Raw genomic sequence first — 20059 nt, 5'->3', positions numbered from 1 at the left:
AGTGAGATCTGCAGTCACAAAATTAGAGGGAAATAACCCCATGCCTTGATGGGTTTCACCTTTCCACCAGTTGGGATCACTAGGAAGAATAAAAAAGAATGCTTTAGTATAATAAAGATTTTTATTTCTACAAATATTAACCTTTTATAGTATTTAACTTAACATCATTACCAGATTTGAATCCCACAACAATCCAGTGAAAAAGGAATTGAATGTGTAGTTATTACAAATAAGAGCTAAGGCCTCAGAGAAAATAATAAGCTATTAAACACATAGTCTTTAATCTTTTGGAAGGCTGATGAAAGCTTTGATCTACTATAAGCCTCTTAACTCTCTTCCTCCCAAAGAGGTCCCTATACTTAAAAACTGTCAACTTTATGTGGTTCATGGGCTTCAGATTAAAAATTTTTTGTAATAAGATATATGGTAGGCTCTTAATCGAGATCTTCATTCCTAAATCAGTGCTCAGTCTAGTATGTATTGCAGATTTTCCCCATAAGAGGACACATATGACAGATGACATTGTTCATAACACAAAACGTTCACAAGGAACACACCCCCAGGTACATACCCATGTTCTCCACTATATCCCGAGTGACTCGTATAAGGAAAGCTAGCAAGCTCTCAATAAGTATTTTCTGAATTAATGAATGACCATGGTTTTGTGCAATATCCAGTGAATTAGTTCAAACTTAACTTCATTTTCTTATACTCAAGAAAACATGTTAGAATGTGTGACACTATAATAAACAAATCTATTCGAATTTATTTTTAAAAACATTTGCAAAGTTTAGTACTTCACTATCAGTAACAATTTTTAAGTAAACATAAGGCTGTAATTAAAGACATGCTTTGTATCACCCCATAATGTAAATGTATATAATTCCATGTAAAATAAATTTGTTTCACACAAATATACTAAATGATATTCAATATATTATGTACTTCTTATAAGTTCTATAAATACACATATATATTCAGTGTATTTTCTAAAAATCTTAATTTTTTACTAATTTAACAATCTATATTATTAGATGGAACCAAAAATGAATAGATTAAACTAGGCCTCCACATACAAAAAAAACTATTTGAATAACAGATGTGAAAAAAATTGAACTACAAAATAAAAATCCAGCCAGTCTGACATAAACAAAGCAATCATCAAAGGAAATATCTATGTCAATGTTTGTTACATTTGACAATGGCATCCAACAGGAATAATATGAAACACAGAGGCAAAATGTTATATATGCTCATGTGAATGTTCAATTTAATATTAACCATCACCTGTCATCAAGAACTGTAATAATTTCTCCAGCTTTAAAAGTAAGTTCATTATCTTCAGCAGCTTCAAAGTCATATATAGCACGAACTTTTCGGCCTTCATGTTGGTGGTTAGTTAAGAGGTTAGATGTGCTTGGATACAAAGTGGAAAGGGTGGTTGACTGCTGCCTTTGTTCCTTCAGGGACAATTCAATGGCTGGAAAATAATGGGTTTAAGAAGATCTGAAATGTTAATCTATCCCAAAATGCAAAGAAGTAAAAAAGATATCTTAAGGTAAAACGTATTCTTCTTTCAATAATATAGCTGGAAACTAGGACATATCCTGATATAATACACTGAATAAAAATCATTTCACCAATTTTATTCATTGATTCGCAACTGAAAGTTTAAAAATAAACAAAATAATCGAATAGCATGATGACTATTTTTACTGAACTGATACAATTTAATTTATTCTAGGTAATAAAAAATATAAATTAAAATTTTAGCTGCAGATATATTTTCTTTTATCTTTACAATGTATTTCTATAGCTTAACTTCCCCAAATAAGAATCAAAATCACTTGGGAAGTCAAGAGTCTCAAGCCTCTTACTAAATCAGAGCCTCAAAGGTCGTACCTAAGAATCTGTATTTTATTGTTCCAAAGGTAATTCTTACATGAGCCATCTAAGAATTGGAATTCTTAGAAATAACTACAGTAAAGTCTTATTAACAAGTCCCGGCAAACAGATTTCAAATTTGTCTCTTCTATCTCCCCCAGTGGAGGCCATCACCATGTATCACTCATGTTCTGCAATGTAATCTTAACAGATTGACTACTCTACTTTTGACTCAACTCATAACTTTAGAAATATCATAAGAAAATACAGGAAACTATCTTTTAGGATCTTGGGGTAAGAAAAAATATCTTAAGACATAAAAAAGCAAAAATAACAGAAAAGCAAAAATTTTGACTATATCAAAATTTAAAACTTATGTTTGATAAAACGCACCATTATAAAAGTTAAAGTATAAACCAAAAACCAAGAGCAAAGATCTATAACAGATATAATAGGCTAAAATAAAACTTTCTAAGGGTAAAGGGGGTCAAAAATATGGTGACAGGAGACCTGACTTAGGGTGGTGAACATACTGCAATATACAGATGATGTATTATAGAAATGTACACTTGAAACCTATATAATTTCATTAACCAATGTCACCCTCAATAAATTTAATAAAATTTTTAAAACCCCCGAAACTTTCTACATATCATTAATTTAAAAAAAAGACTCAATAGAAAAAGACAATAAGAACATACAAAGAACTTGACCTTACTATTAAGCAAAGAAATGAAAATTAATATAATTAGACATTATTTCAAACTAATTAGACTCACAAAAATTAAACTGACAGTATCACATATCAAGGTATCAAAAACAATAACAACAGCTTTCATACATGGCTGATGGAAGAGGAAATAATACAACTATTCAGCAAAGTTAAAGCTGTACCCAATCCATGAGAAAACAATACATTTAGTCACACAAAATAATCTTACATATACATATATACGTCCAAAAGAACATGTATAAGGATACTAGATGTAGCATACTTGTTATAGTAAAACACACACACACACACACACACACACACACGCATAGAAAACCCAAATGTCCACCAGTAAGAGGATAAATTACAGCATATAAATTACAGTACACTGGAATATTACACAGCAGTTAAAACGAATGAACTTGATTTGTATGTCTCATCATAATTCGATCTCAAACATATCTTTGCATGAAAAAAACAAGTTGTAGATGGTATCTACTCTTTATGGATATGTAGTGTAGTAAAAGTATTATAAACATAAAGCGTGAAAGGACACACATGATAGTAGTTGCCTTGGAAGAGGAGAAGGAAGGAATGATACTGAGGAAGGGAACAAAGCAGATTCCACTTTTAGCTACCAAATCCTATTTCTTTTGTTTTTAAATATCACAGGGGAAAAAATATTAAGTAAAAGACCTATCTTCTTCCCAACACCAGGGAATTAAAACATACCTTTTGCTAAATCTTCTTCTTCTTTTTTGTTAGCCACAGTACCAGGATCCTTGGCTACCAGAGCTGGGCTTGCTTTTGCTTGTTCTGCAGCCTAACACACAAAAAAAGAACACAATATTTGAGGGTTGTTCTCCAATTTTTCTATCCCATCTAATCTACGAACTTGCAAGACCTTCTCATCAATTTACCACAGACTTCTGAAGAAGAAAGAAACCTAAACTGGAGCAGTCTGAGAAGAAGAGTTAGAACTGGAGGAAAGAGAGCAAACAGATACTTAAGGCCAAGAGCCTAATAACACACGCAGATTTATGTAAAGAGGTTAAACTAAAAGCAAACCAGAGAAGAAAAACTAGAGATTTTAAAATTTTTAGAAAAATTCTAAAACCAGAAAAGTGGTTAAGAGGGGGAAGAAGTTGGCTATTTTGAAAACAGATATTTTTTTAAATTTAAAAATCTTAGGAGTTATATTTTATTGCTTCCTTCCAGATCAAATCAGGATGCTATCTTTGGGAACCCAGATTTACATATAATACAACTGCTCACAAAATTATACTACTTTGTAAACCAAAATACAAGTAGTTAATTCTAGGAATACATTATTGTACATCTTAAACATATTTTGTAAATAAGGTAGTGTACAAAGAAATAAATACATAAGCTGATTCACGCTTAAGGAATTATAAGCTTCTAAGCCTCAATAGCCTCTCAGTTTCCCATGGCAATCAAAGCAAATCAGACTCCAGCCTATTTTACCAGCCTTAATTTCAAATATTCTATCAGTTACCAGAAACTGCTAGCACGAGCGCGGGCACATGCACGCACACACACACCTGCTTTTACACCTTTGACACACATCTGCTTCTACTTATCTTGTCTTCCTCTTCTATTACTCCACTCCCATTTTTCCTTGTTGAGTTTCAACTCACCAGTCACTAAACAGCTAAAATACTGAGTTCTAATTAAAATATCTCTAAACCCCTTAATTACACTCTCTCGCCTTTGTGTTCCTCTGATACCACTTTTAAATAAGGTAGTATGATATGGGTAGCTAAGAATGTAAGTTGTGGAGTCAGGCAAACATGGGATCAAATGCCAGACCTACGACCTTCTCATGTATGACCTTGGGTACGCTGACCTCTTTGTGCCTCAAGTTCCGTATCTATAAAATGAGGATAGTAATAACATCTAAACATCACAGGCTTTTAAGAGGATTGAATTAACACATATAGCTTCCAAAATCAGATAATATAGGGGCCATTCAGGGACTAAAACAAAAGTATAACATTGTCTCCTGGGATTTGTAATATATGTAGAGGTAAGTATGTCATACATATGATGACTGTAGCATAAAGGCTGCTGAAGTGAGAGTAAATAAACTCTGTACAGTTGCAAGCTTTTTACATTTTACATGAAATAATACCATATTAACTCAAAATAGATTATGAAGTTACAAATGTATATCATAATTTCCAGAGCAACCAATCAAAAAAATGAAATTCTAATTTTTAAATGACTGTTGAGTAAATGAAAGACAAAATATTTAACATTACAGTAAAATACAGTTCTACCTTCATCACTTAGTATATTTTATGTCAAACAATTCACAAGGCATTTATTTTTAGAAAAGCTGATTAGAAAAAGCTTTTTATAGTTCACCAAATAGAACTTTCAATTCTGGTCCATCTCTTGTAATGTTTTAATCATTACACAGCTCTAAAAACAGAAGATGTGTAATGAAAAATTCACATATAATGAAAAAGATCAGACACAATCGTTTTCATTGTATGTGAATTTTTTTATACAATTTGGTGAATTTCACAAAACAGACATGTCGATCTTTTGTGTTGTGGTCTGTGAAGAACTCTGTCAGTTCAGAAGTGCAGAACAAGCTACATGAAGGCCTACATTCCTGAACTAAATGCCTTTCAAAGTTCCTTTCTATCATCAGGTACTAAGTGTAGCAATGACACTTGTCTTATTAACTAGTCAAATACAGTAGCAGTGTAGCACTACTTTTATCTCCATGTCAAAATTTAGTGCCAAAGGAATCACAGTAGCCTAAGTTAAGTGACTAAAGTATGATTTTTCTTTTTACTTTTGTATTAGAATTATTGAGGTGATATTGATTAATAAAAACAAATAGGTTTCAAGTGTTCAAGTCAATAATATGTCCTTTGTATACTACATTGTGTGTTCACCACCCAAAGTTAAATTTCCTTCTGTCCCCAAATATTTGACCTCCTTTACTCTTATATACTTTCCCCATCCCTCCTTTCTCCCCTTCCATCTGGTAACTTTACTCTTCCTGATTTATGTCCTGTTATGAACATGATAGAAATCCACTGTCTGTGTCCCTGAGTCTATATTTGTTTTAAGTATGGCTTTTCTTAATATTTTTATATTATTTTTTCTGCACCTGGATAAAAAGTATACTTAAAAATCCTTATATTTTCAGAGGCTTTTGTTAAATATGTTAACAAAGATCTATTCTGATAATAAATGTAGGAATGTCTTAAGCAACTAAGTGACTTTACAATCTAGAGAGACTTTTACAGTTGATCCTAGGTGATAACATTTTATCATTAAATATGAAGCTCTTTACAAACAGGGTTTTCAATACACATTTTTCAGAAACTACTATAAAAAATCAACATTCTACTTCATCTTTTACTTTATATGCATTTTACATATTTCTTATGGCTGAAAGACAGCAACTATAACAAAATTTGCTTTTACATATTTTGTAACATCTACATGAAAAGTAACTTTACTCTTCCTGATTTATGTCCTGTTATGAACATGAAAGTAACATAACTATGCCAATCAATAAATAAATGCTCTTGCCAGTGTTCCCTCCACTTCTTGTCCTTCAAAGCCTAATCTGGACAGACACATATCCACTAACCTCTATATCAAATGGAAGGCAGGATCGTGTAGTGGAAAGAACACTGGACTGAGAGTCGGGAGGCCTTTGTTCTAGTTCCAGCTCTGTCAACTACTAGCTGTGGCCCTGGGCAAGTCACTTAACCATTCTGGGTCTCAGTTTCCTCATCTGTAAAATGAGGGGATTAGATTAGAAAATCCCTAAAGCTGTTCCCACAACTATCTGAGATTGTAGATTAACCAAACGATGCTACATAGCAAACATCATTAATTCTTCTTTCTTCTCCAACAGGAATAAGTCCCTTTGTGGATGGAAATGCAGTTTTCACTTGCACTGGAAACTGTACTCTAGAGCAGTGCTTCTCAAACCTTAACGTGCATGCGGAATCATCCAGGGATCTTGTTAAAATGACGATAATGAATCCATGGGTCTGGAGTGGTATCTGAGACTATGCATTTCTAACAAGCGTCCCAATGATAATGGTGATGGTCAATGAACCACACTTTGAGTAACAAGCTCTAGAATAGGTTCCCAGGGTATAGAAACTGCAATTCCACTACGCAGCTACACTCTTCAGTTCTCTGTAGTGAATTTACTCTTTGATAATTAAACATTGTTTCTGTAGTCAAGCAAATTATTAAAAGACATCTTGAATTATCCTGCATAAAATTATTCCTAAATTACACAGATTTTAGAAATTATTGAGTAGTAAAAGCCAGCTTTCAATTATGAATGAATACTTCTCAATGATGTACCATTGTAAAACTATTCATGAGCCAAATTTTAAAGAAGAAAAATATCCTTTCCTTCATCTCCAAGTATATTTCTGGGTCTTCACAGCTCAAGAGTACACAGATAAACTAGAAGGGCCTTGGAAGAAAGTCTAGGTGAGTCTGGATGAATCACTTCATGATTCCTTGAAGTGGTCAAAACCCCAAACTTGAGTTTTCTGCTCATGCTTTCATACCACTCGTTATATTGTACCCCAATCCATACAGTGGGTAAAGACAGTACAATAAATTACCACATATTTTAAGCCCCCTTGATTAGTTGGCATCCTAAAGGATGGTTACACACAACAAAAAAAGAATAAAGGAGATACTCTTTCATTTTCTTATATGGCATAAATTAGGGACTGGTCTCATTACATAACTTTTTTTTTGGAAAAGGAAAATTAAGGCTTTCAATCGACCATAATTATTACGAAAAAGGAGGAAGATACTGATCAGCTTTTATTAAAGGAACAGATGTTTCATGTGCTTCTCTTCCCACTGACCCCCTTTTATCTTCTTCCCATTTTTAATACAGGCATCATAAATTTCATAATCAAAAGAACCTCTAAATTCATACTTAAATATTAAGGGTATCCTAATTTTTGAACTGTCATTGTTTGTAGATAAAATTATAGCATTAATAGCATTTAACAAGACTATCAGAATTATCTGATGTAATAAAGCAATTTTGTCTATATTATTAAAAAAACTAAATTAAAATTTTTAAAAACTATAAAATGTTAAACCGATTCACTTATAAAGAAGGAAAAACAGAGAAAGTGGAGGTTGTAGCAAATTAATATTCCACTATATTTCTCTGGCAACTCTAAATGCAAGATTATTAACAAAAATTCTTCCGGAGTAGTAAAAACTACCTGGGTTTGGAGGGAAAAAAAAAAAAATTCAAATAAACATGGCCTATATAGGAAAAAAAACTGTAGCGCACGCCCGGAGTAGTAAAAACTACCTGGGTTTGGAGGGAAAAAAAGAAAAATTCAAATAAACATGGCTACTATAGAGAAACAAACTGTAGCGCACGCACAATTTTATAAAATACCTGAGAGCCAATAGCTGGAAAAGTAACTCCTTGTTCCTTAAGATTTTTAATCATTGCTGATATTAGACTAAGCTGTGGATCATTCTTAAATTCATCCGTCCATTCAACCATAAGAGCCTTTAATTTTTCACACACTTTAGGATGACCCTAAAAGTAGAGAGAAAAATTAATTAAAAAGTACTAATTTCCTGGCTAATGATGTAACATATCTTAAATATAAAAATTATAGTATTGTATGTCTCTTTTTATTTACTATGGTGACATTGATTAACAAATGTGCATCTCTTTTTGAATTACAAATTTTCCCCAGCAATAGACAATCCACAAGAAAATATACTTGTCTATCAGAAATAAACTAATTTTCACACTATATAAAAAAAAAAGATACCACCATACATACCTCGTATCAAATTAAAACAGATTAAATATGTAATAACTTATTTTTGGAGGTCAGAAAGAATTTGTTGCAGAGTATTTTACAATTAAGCAAGCTTTATACATCAGGAAGACAAAGAAAAGTAGTAAGTTTTGTTTTTTTTTGTAGACCAATAAAAAATAAGCTGGAAACAGAATAAATGGCGTAGTTCCTTTATTTCTAATTCCTGACTTTTAATGTGCACGACTGGTGTTTTTCCCAAGTTGCTTTATTTGAGGCCGGTTTGAAGTCCACTGCATGTTAATATCCTTGGAAACTTTATCCTTCAAAATAACATCACCCCATAAGTATAAAACCAGTATGTTCATTGGAAAACATTTGGAAAACAGGAGAAGTACTTTCTCCTATACGTAGCTGTTTGCTTTCCAAAACAGTTATTCATGCTACTGAGTACACCTTTGAGTATATCTTCAATTAAATTATAGAAAACATTATAATAGAATCTCTTCGTAAACAGTGGTACATTTTTATAATATTCAGGAGATTAAAAGAATGGTTATTAATTAGTAGAAAATACTTATAACTGAATAAAGCAGAATGTGAGAAAATGTACATATTACTTAGTAACAAATTTTTAAGTCCTGAATTGCAGAATTTGAATTCTTTATTCTACGTTCAGTTATTCTACATTCGGTAGATAGTGTAGTATTAAAATCCTGAGACAGTCAGGTAGTGGCCTTATTCATGTCAAGACAAACTCAACAGTGCCATGTTTTTGGCAGTATTTCTGAATACTTCTACACTCAGAAAATATCTCTGTGGATACAAAAATGGTCACAAAAAATGTCTTAAGATGGTATTACTTAATCAGAGAAATACACATATTTACTTATCAGATGAAAGGAGTGATATAGAAGTTAAATTCACTCTAATTTGGCTTGGAAAAACATACTCCTTAAGTTATATAAATCTGTAGTCTCTTTGGCGACACATAACATTTACTTACATATTGGATAAATATAGTCCAGAAAGAGTTTTCTTAAGAAAAAGCACAGACTAGTCCTTTGTGATTTAAAATGTGAAGGACTAAACAATAAAATATATGAAGAAAGAAAATTGTCTTAGTTCATTTCTGGAAATAATGTTCCTTACCTTGTTTAATACGTTGCTTACTTCACTAGCAAAATCTCTTGAACATACTTCCAAATGAAAAATTTTGCCACAGTTTGAAACACATGCTCCTAGAAGCTAAAAGTATAAAATCAGAAATTAAAAGGGCTCAATTTCAGCAGGTAGTTTTGAGGTAGAACTTAAAACAAAATCACTCACAGTCAGAGCCTGCATAGCAACATGAGGATCTTTATGGTTCACCCTCCTCATAATAGAACGAAGACAATCTTTAGGTCTAAAAAATGAGATATGTAACAATCAGTTTAGTAGTACATTCAATTTCCGCCCCCCTGATAGGCAATAAACTATTATACAAAGGGGAGAATAGGGTAGAGAAAATAAGTTTAATTTTTATTAGTGATACAGCTGAAAACATGTATACTAACATGTTCCTTTAAATGTTTCAAACAAAATTAACAGGTTCTCTTCCTTAGCAATCATAGATTGACTAGGCACTTCTGGCTAACATTGGGTGAAAGTTTCGAAAATAAAATGGTAGGCCGAGACTTCCACTGCAGTCACGACGGAATACCTGACACCAGACTTGCACCTCTGCTATAAACGATTACAAAACTGGGAAAATGTATTTAAATAGATATTGAGGTACATGTTTAGGACACAAGACCATAGGCAATGCTGAATAATGATCTCTAAGAAGGAATACAAATTGTATAAGCCAGACATCTGCCTCAACCTTCTACCTGGATGTACTTTCCAGATATCAGTACAGGCTTTCTGCCTAAAGGCATTTTCCAGATCTCAGTGCAGAGGTGATCCCAAGAAGAAAATTATCATCTCACTGAGTTGAGGGAACAGAAATTAGAACTCAGAAAGGTTGAGGGAGCTAGAATTTGCAGGACAAAGTAGAAGAAGCTATATGAAGAAAGTTCTAGGTACTTGCACAGGGAGCCACTTGGGTCTGCTGTGGAAAAAGCCAAGCATGCAGTTACAAACTTCACAAGGCTCAGCAAAAAGTGACTGAGAGCTATATGTGGAAGAGCCAGACACTAAAGGACAAATGTTATATGATTCCATTTAAATGACGTACATAAAACAGGCAAAATACAGAGAGACAGAAAGCAGAATAAATATCACCAGTGGCAAGGAGGAGCGAGGAATGGAGAGTTCTTATTAATGCATAGAGTTTCTGTCTGGGATGATGAAAAGTTTTGAAAATGGATAGTGGTGATAGTTGCACAATATGGGAAATGTACTGAATGCCACTGAATTATACACGTAAAAATAGTTAAAACAGTAAATTTTATGTTACTTATATTTACAACGTGGATAAACCATGAAAACACACTAAGTTAAAGAAGCTGGTCACAAAAACCTCATATTGTATGATTCTATCTATATGAAATGTCTAGAGTAGGTTAAATCCATATTGATAGAAAGTAAACTAGTAACTTCTGGGGTTGAGAAGAGGTGAGAATGGGAGAAACTGCTAATGGATACATGGTTTCTTTTTGGGGTGATGAATATTCTAGAATTTGACAGTGATGACAGTTGTACAAACATCTGAATATACTAAAAATCAACAAACTGCATACTTTAAAACAGTAAATTTTGTGATATGAGAAATAAATATGTAAACATAAATACACACACACACACAATATTTTCAAGTGATTTGAACTCCAATGATCCCTGGAAAAATTGGCCAGTAAGAATAATTTCCCTGAGAAATTTCTTTAAGAATTGAAAAAACAATTACCAAGCACTTAATAAAGAAGGAAAAAAATCTTTCTTAACAGGGAATAAAAACTAAGATTTCAACTTCTAAGGATGTTTTATTGCCTATTGGGAAGTTCTGACTTAAAGAGCAAGGGGAAAAGAGGAAAATAATAAACAAAAGAAGTAATGTTTATTGAATACCTTGTATATGTCAAGCACTCAACTCTTAACGATTCTAAAGCTCATTATTGATTTTGTATGATACTAAAAGCACTGACAGCAGCATTATTAGACTGAAGAAATAATACACTATAAAATTATTTAGATTTTGTCTTTTTCACAGTTGGACTTATTTTAGGAGCCAGAATCTGTGACCCCATGTTAATTTTTGCAGTTGTGAAAACCATGCTGATGTATAAAAATAAAAAAATTATCATTTCAAAGCACTAGTGAAAGCCATATTAAAAAAGTGTCTGAATATTAAAATTAAAATCATTAAAATTTAACTATCCAATGATGATTTAACTCAGTGAATATTTTAGAAAATAATCCTCTACCCTTTCTTTACTATCAAATTTTTAAATAAAATTTCTAGTGTATTGGTTGTAAACCAGTTTTTTTTTTTTTTTTTTTTAAGTAAAAAGTCTAAACTTGTGGTTTTGGAAAGGGGACAGGGAAATGGACTGTGAAATGGAACTTTTACTTTTTACTTCATTCATGTCTATAATTGCCACAGCCAATTTTTAAAAGCAAGGCAAAGATATCTCTGGCACCAAAACAAAGTTGGCTATTGCCAAAAAGGATAGAGCTGCAAACCCAATCAGAATGCTTATAGATGCTGAAAAACACTGTATGTATGCCAATACAGTAGTATCTTTTTAAATATAAGCTAAAAAACACTTCAGAATTGTGTATAAAACTGGCACTATTCAACAATAGAAGTAACCCACAAAAATCTAGTATTAACTATCTCATTCTGCTATGCACAATTTTTTTCAATTCAGTTTTTCAGTATTTCCACAATAAGGAAAAAAACACAAAAATGAAAGTGAATATGTATTTTTTATGATTAATTCTTACAAAAATTACAAATAAAATACTGCTTTTATAAAGGTTTAAGAGTTAGAAGTGAACACAAAATAGGTATACTACAGCTATTATCTTCTTAATGACCAAAAAAAGTTGACCACAAACAGTAGCATTTAGCATCTGTATCATTTAGCATCTATCCAAGTACCCTTCTGAGAGTGTAAGGGTGTGCCAACTGGACATAGTACAGGAAAAGCAGACATAAACTGAAATTGTCCAAGGCAAAGTACAGTCACTCCAGCCAAAACTATGTTCATCCACAAAAATCATCATTTTATGCATAAACCCGGGTCATTCATTTAGTTCATAAAAGGGTAAAAAGGGGCAGTGGAGTAGTACTTTCATGTAGTTGTGGCTTCTAATGCCTTTTTCTCAAATTGTAGATGAGACAGGAAACAGACTTTTCAGGAATGTACATAGCTGCTCTGGCATATGTCAGCTCTGATGAAAGTCAAGAATCAAAGTCTGTTTCAGGTATTCACTATTTACCAGTTATTACTCCATTCCACCTCAACAAACTGTATGGTCAGCTTCAAAGAAAATAGAACTTTAATAAGAGAGAGCCTTTCTCTTATTAGATCCTCTTTCCTCATACTCCCCTCCTATCATACCACTCTTAGCCATTCAGTTTCTATATAAAGTCTTAACTACTAAATATAGGCTACCTATTGCTTGATGGTTAAGTGAAAATTAATCTTCAGACACATATATCACATAGCCATGCTACTGTGCTTTCTTTTGCAATTCAGACTCTTCCAGTCTCCCATACAAAACATGGATCTGCAAAACTTGAAGCTCTGAAGGGAAATCTGGAAAGGTAATATTCTTTAAATAAATTTTATCGTCAGTCACTCCTTTGATCTAGCAATTAAGAAAATTTCTCATTCATGCTCATTCATTTTACCGAAAAAATACCCCAAAAGCTAGATTCCTCCATATAAAGCGCTGTATGTTTGTATCACTGCTAAAGGAAATCCTTATGATTAATCCAATTCAGTCAGGCCTAACAGGATGAACCACATCCATACAAATTACAATGACACCATGAAAAAATATTCAACAGGCAGCAAATAACTCTGTTGATAACACTTTCATTAACTGATGTTTAAGCCATCATCTTCACTTTGGCTTTTATGAATTTTAATAAAATAAGTGTTATCAAGTCATGTACATAAAACACAACCATGAAAGATCATGATGAAAACTCTGTATGACTACCAAATCAGTTAAGACTTCCTATGTTAGCTGTTCCTATTTCTAAATATGTACAAATGGGTAGCTCTCTCTCAACAGAGTAATTTTTTTCTACGTAAAAAATCATAAATAAAAGTTAGGTAAAAATAAAGAAAGAAAGAACTCTTACATCACATTTTGCCATTTGCGTTCTTAAGGGCTGTGTATCTCAAGTATCAAAACTGGAATTTAGTATTTTGTTACCTAGTTTAAAGTTCTAATTCAACCTTCATAGAAATTAATGGGTCTCTGTGGCAAATTGTTTATTTTTTTAAATCACAATAACAACTCCCTTCCCACACATTCTGTGATGTGACCTTGCCACATTCCATTAAGAGGTAATATCTAGTAACTCTCCCATTGAATCTGGGTTGAACTCAGTGACCTGTTTGACTAGTAGAATATCGTAAAGTGATGTTCTGAAACTTACAGTTATTAGAAGCATGTAGAATATACGCAGTTCTCTTAGAATATTTGCTCTTCGGATGCTCCATCCACCTCTCTATGAGAAACTTAAGCCACGTGCAGAGGCCTCAGTAAGCGTTTCAAATTGATAGCCCCGGGTGAGGTTCGACCTGATGACCAGCCATCAATTACCAGCCACACTGAGCATCCATTCCTGTCAGGCATTCAGATGACTCCAGCCCCAGCCACTATCTGACTGCAACTTCATAAGAGACCCAAAGAATCATGAAGATAATAACTAGAGCACATACTTTGCCATCTCTCAAATATGCTCAATACAGGTAATTTTTCCTCAAGTATTAAAACATTACTTTGAGCACCAGTTGAAAGAGTTGGATTGCATATAGAGCCATATTGATTAAAATATGCATACTCTGAGCAAGAATCACACTCAGTGCAGTGAGAAATGAGAACTGTAGTTGTGAGATAGTACATATAAGCTCACCAAATGGGCAAGTTTTTAGGAAAAATAAAATTTAAGGGAGCTGCAAAAGAATACAGTTAAATTCAGTAAGTTAAACATGTATATGATGCAGCTCAAATCTATTGCTAGAGGATCAAAAAAAAAGTAAAACTAATTTTACATTCCTACAATTCTCTTTCAAAAAATAATGAAATTTCAAATCTCTTTGAATAACCCAAAGTAAATTTCCAGAATTGTCACATCTATGTCTACCTATTTATAGCTATGTTGTACATTTATGACAGACAAATAGCTCAACATTAGACTACAGCAACCAGTTAGTGAGATTACATGAAAATGTCTTTCCATTAGTATACAAGGAGAAAGCCAAAATATTTAATGATTTTGTTGAATAAGAAGTCAAGATTTGTGATATCTTATACTTTATAAAACTTCTTAACCCATTTCCCATTTAAAAAAAAAAAGTGCAGCTCACTGCCAAAATTAATTTAGTTTTACATAAACACGCTCTTTGAGGCTGGAGCAAATCTGACTGGTTTTCAATGTGAAAATAAATATAAAAACTGTTCTTGGAGTTATTTCTAAACAGAACTTGTCTCGAATCTTAATGTAACAGAAATATACACATATATCATTTTCATCAAATGAATCTTCAGCTAACAACTGTTCAAGAATGATGTTAACATCACGCATAGAAATGCCACATTTGCTAGTATTTGACATTTTCAGCAATTAATTACTGAAATACCACTACTAAAAACAGAATGCTATAAGTAGAATGATGTCATTTGTTTCCAATATACTACAGCAATGCGAAAATAATAATAAAAGCACAATATTTCATGGCAAACTTTGGGGATAAGGTTTGGACTTATCTTGGAGTAACACTGCAGCCGCAAGTGCCACTGGCGAGTATTAGCAAGGGAAATGGGAAGTAGGTTAAAAATCTTATTTCAAATGTCTCATCTCTACATCTTATTTGAAAAGTACTTTTGTATCACAAAAATAATAGGTTAAGCTGTGACAAGAAGATTGCCTTATAGTCTTAAGGAAATTATTACCCCTGGGGAAAAAAAAAACAGTAAATTTGAGTCATAATTATTATGTCTATTACTAAATCAATTAATTTTAAATCCATCGACTTTTCAAAATGAGGGTTCCACCTCTTCATTATTTCCTTCATGGGGCCTTAAGGAAGACTAATAGGACACTTTCCTTAAAATATTACAAATATAAAAGTAAAACAGTAACTATATATATACATATACACACATATACATGTTAAGAGTAATAATACTATTAATCTCAGTTAATGTGCTTGCATAGTACATCACCTATGAAGCAGAACTGGAAAAGTACAAAACTATTAGTAGTATGTTTCTAAGTAGTAGCACACCTGGTTGTTCAGGGCAGAAAAATTATTTGTAGAGTCAGTAGTAACCCTGTGTCATTGTGACAACCAAAACCATCCATAACAGAGCAATACTACCCGGGCCAAGAACCACTGCTAGACAAAAGCAGCACTGTGATATAACAGAAAAAGATTAGTAGCTTGACAGGCCTCATCTGTAATTCTAATGCTTTCTTATCAGTATGTTATTACAATACAAGAATCGTACCATGGACTTAAGATACACTCAGCAATGTTAGTTCTAGAGAGCACACATATGTCTTACTCTTCTATCAAGTTACAACTTTAGCTTTCAAAGCTATTTTAGAGTGATTCAAACTTTACGTTTTCATCTGACATGCTATAAAAAGTGCTTTACTACAAGTAACCATTCAAGGATATATGTATATCTGTACTGTGGAGGGAGGGTATATGAGTATGCATAGCTTTTACAGGTCTTAGTCTATAGTACCTAGCAGGCACACACTAAATGATATGAGAACTCAAATCTCTGCTGAATGAAGAAAATATACACATACGTGTGTGTATGTGTGTTCTTTTTAAGTCAACAAATAATATAAATCCTCCTTGAATACTGAGGGGAGTCTAATTTAGAGGAAGCCTTCTCAATGTACAAAGGCATTACACTAACTATAAGAAAACTCATAAAATTGAAAGAAATCAGAACTGGAATGAATAAAAAATGTATATTCAATGGCACATTCAAAATGCATATTTGATTTGCAGTACATATTACATAAAACATAGTCTATACAACACAAGGGGAAGAAGGAAAGAGTACAAATATCAAATTCTCAATTTTGAGCTTGTTAAGTAGGTATTTCTCATGAGATGACTGATGGAATATGAATATAGTAAACAAATAATGTTATTTGGCTATCTAAAGAAAAAGTTCATGATTCCAAAGGACTTCATCAGAAAATGAGGTAAACTAAATTACTATATACTAAATATTGAGGGTTAATTAAAGGGTTTATAAAAATCACCACATCAGTATGATATTTTGAATTTCCTAGACTATTTAACACTGAGGCATATTTCAGTAAAATGAAACACAATGCAATATAATGTATAAAAAAGAGAAGAATCACTAAAATCTTCGATATAAAATCTCTGTGTCTTTCTTCATGATTTTAACTTTCACATAACTGTACATATAGGTAATTAAGGACAAAGCACAAAGAAGTGAGAAAAAACATAAAACTGAAAGTAAAAATCCTGACTTCAATTTTGCCTCTGCTACTACTTCTGTACAAGACAAATTACAATCTCATAAGTTTCCTCGTGCATGAAACAATCTCTACAGTCATTAGAATTCTGTAGGTCTCATTCTATAAAATATATGGTATTTTAAAAATCACACAGTAAGATACAAAAGTAAAATCACTGTCTGGGGCAAGTAAAGATGGAAAAATCAAATCTAATCGGATTCCACACCCTATTGTCTAGTGAGGGATGTGGCTCCTGCTACTATCCCCACCTTCTCCTGAATTGTTATCTCAATTTCCCCCATACAATGGATCATTCTCTTCAGCATACACCGATGTTATAATACAGTCTACCTTTGAAAAAAGAAAATTCCCATCAAACAGCCAATAAAAGACTCCACATAAACAGGCAAAAAGGACAAAATACCTTATAAGAAACTTTACAAAAATGTACAAGACAGAGAAAAACTTTAAAACCCTAATAAAGGATATAAGCAGAAGATATAATATGTTTTTGGAGACAAAAATCAGTATCATAAAGAAATTTTATTAATTTAACACTAAGCCGACTGAAAAAGAAACAGTTTTGATTTTAAACCAGTCAAATAAATCCGAAAGTTTATCTGGGGACATTAGGGAGGCACAAGAATTATCTAGAAAAAATCTGGTGGGAAAATACAATGAGGAAAACTAGCCCTGCCAAATATTAAAATGTAGTATAAGGCTTTAATAATTAAAACTGTATGGTAGCAGCACATAAATAGATACACACAGGACAAAAGAGAAAGCTCAAAAAATAGATCCAAATACATATGGGAATGTAAAATATAAAAGCAGTATTTCAAATAGGAAAGTAAAAAGATGGACTATTCATAAAATAACATTAGAATTTGGGAGTAGTCAAAAAGAAAAAAATAAAGTTAAAACTATACCCCATACTACATAACAGGATAAATTCCAAATATATCGAAGACTTAAATGTAAAATTAAAACCACAGGTACAGACTCAAGGACAGTTTGGTGGTTTCTTACAAAGCTAAACATAGTCTTGCCACATGATCCAGCAACCACGCTCCCAGTTATTTACCCAATTGAGTTGAACACTATGTCTGCGCACGCGCGCACGCGCGCACACACACACATGCACTGCACATAAATGTATTTATGTGCAGCTTTATTTTCAATCATCAAAAACTGGAAGCAATTGAGACCTTCAATAGATAAATAGATAAACTACGGTATATCCATAAGATAGAATATTATTCAGAAATAAAAAGAAATGAACTATTGAGCCATAAAAAAAGACATAGATGAAGCTTAAATGCACTTTGCTAAGTAAAAGAAGCACTCCTAATTATAAGACATTTTGAAAAAGGCAAAAAAAAAAATAAAAATAAAAATAAAAAAATTAGTGGTTTTCTGAGGTTCACATGAATAGGTAGAGCACAGAACACTTTTAGGATGGTGAAACTATTCTGTGATATTTCAATGATATACGTCATTATGGATTTGTGAAAAGTCATAAAACTTTACAACAGAGTGAACCTTAATGTAAACCATGAATTTTAGTTAATAATAATGTGTCAATATTGATTCATTACTTATAACATGTATCGCACTAATACAAGATGTTAATAATATGGGAAACTATATGCAAGGGGTGGGATAGGTATATGGAATTCTTTGTAGTATCTTCAACTTTTCTGGAAATCTAAAATTCTATTTAAAAACAAAGTCTGTTAATTATAAAAGAAAAAATGAAACCATAAAGAAAATGTGAGATAATTCCACTAAAACCTTAGAAAAGTCCTGTGTAACTCAAAATTCTAAAAAACATAAGACTGATAAATTCGACTATATGAAAACCAAAAACTTCTAAAGAGAAAACAAAGTCAAAAGACTAATGGAAATATATACATGTATGTCTATGGCCATGCGACTGTGAACAAGCCCAATCCTGTCTGATCTCTGAAGCTAAGCAGGGTCGGGCCTGGTTAGTACTTGTATGGGAGACCACCTAAGAAGACCAAGTGCGGTAGGTGTAAAAAATAAAAAAATAAGGGATTTTAAGCTGACAAAGTCCTTGCAATCTGTGAGGTCAACCAAGGGTTGCCTTACCTAAAAAAAAAAAAAGACAGAAAGAAAAAAATATTAAAGAAAGAAAAAATAAATGTATATTTATATATATACATATACACACACACACACAAAATATGTAATTTACATTACAGATATGTTCCTAATAGATCAAGGACTTGTAGAAATGAGGAAAGAATATGTACAGATAGTTCACAGAAAAGTAAATACAATCAGCTTTTAAACACAGAAAAAGATATTCCATCCAACAAAGGAAAAAAGTGAGCTTTTGACTAGATGTGAGACTATCTCACTTCAAGCCTCTTCACCTTTATGGACAGGGGTCAAAAAGAGAACTCTAACCACTCCTTCCCAGGCCACCAAGGTTCCGTCTACAGAGGTTAAGAGGCAGTCTTGGGCACCCAACTTTCTCTACTACTCAGTAATTGGGAACCTGAGAACATACGCCTGTTATTCTTGTTTATATCAGTCCCCTACAAGAAGTTCCAGACTAGATTTTCTATCATTAAATAGCTTTGCATATCCATTACTCCCCAACTTCAGAAACCTTTCTGTTGTATCCCCTAGAACTCAGAGTATACTATCAACAAAAGCCCCTATCCTCGGTCCTTATGCTGTACAGAAACCTGACTTTCCACACAGGATACTACTTCTGCAGCCATCTCAAGTGGTAGCTTTCTGTCTTCCAATAGCTCTTGTGCCTACTAAACAAGGTATGGGTCCTCTTTGCTCCTTTGGTACTTTCAATCATTCTCCCTCCATCTTTCCTAAAACAGTCCAGTTCTGATCATGTCAAACTACCTACTTGTTACAGTTTATTTAAAAAACCTCAACAGCCCCCTCATCTCCCAATAATTAACTCCTGGC

The 20059-nt window shown here is 32.7% G+C and overlaps 1 protein-coding gene across 1 annotated transcript in view; it reads right to left on the bottom strand.

The window, feature by feature from the left end:
* STAM (signal transducing adaptor molecule) overlaps positions 1-20059 on the bottom strand; it is a 53686-nt gene that overhangs the window by 11767 nt on the left and 21860 nt on the right. The window contains exons 3-8 of the mRNA XM_006906989.3: positions 9748-9823; positions 9571-9666; positions 8043-8189; positions 3329-3419; positions 1288-1480; positions 1-79 (exon numbers count right to left, since the gene is read on the bottom strand). The exon at positions 1-79 is cut by the window's left edge and continues 26 nt beyond it. Coding sequence (XP_006907051.1) covers positions 1-79; positions 1288-1480; positions 3329-3419; positions 8043-8189; positions 9571-9666; positions 9748-9823 — 682 coding nt within the window. The remainder of the gene's footprint in view (positions 80-1287; positions 1481-3328; positions 3420-8042; positions 8190-9570; positions 9667-9747; positions 9824-20059) is intronic.

Source organism: Pteropus alecto, unplaced genomic scaffold (genome assembly GCF_000325575.1).
Source record: "Pteropus alecto unplaced genomic scaffold, ASM32557v1 scaffold11, whole genome shotgun sequence".
Lineage (NCBI taxonomy): Eukaryota > Metazoa > Chordata > Mammalia > Chiroptera > Pteropodidae > Pteropus > Pteropus alecto.
The sequence above is the reverse complement of the archived record's forward strand: the minus strand, read 5'-3'. Positions and strand labels throughout refer to the sequence as shown.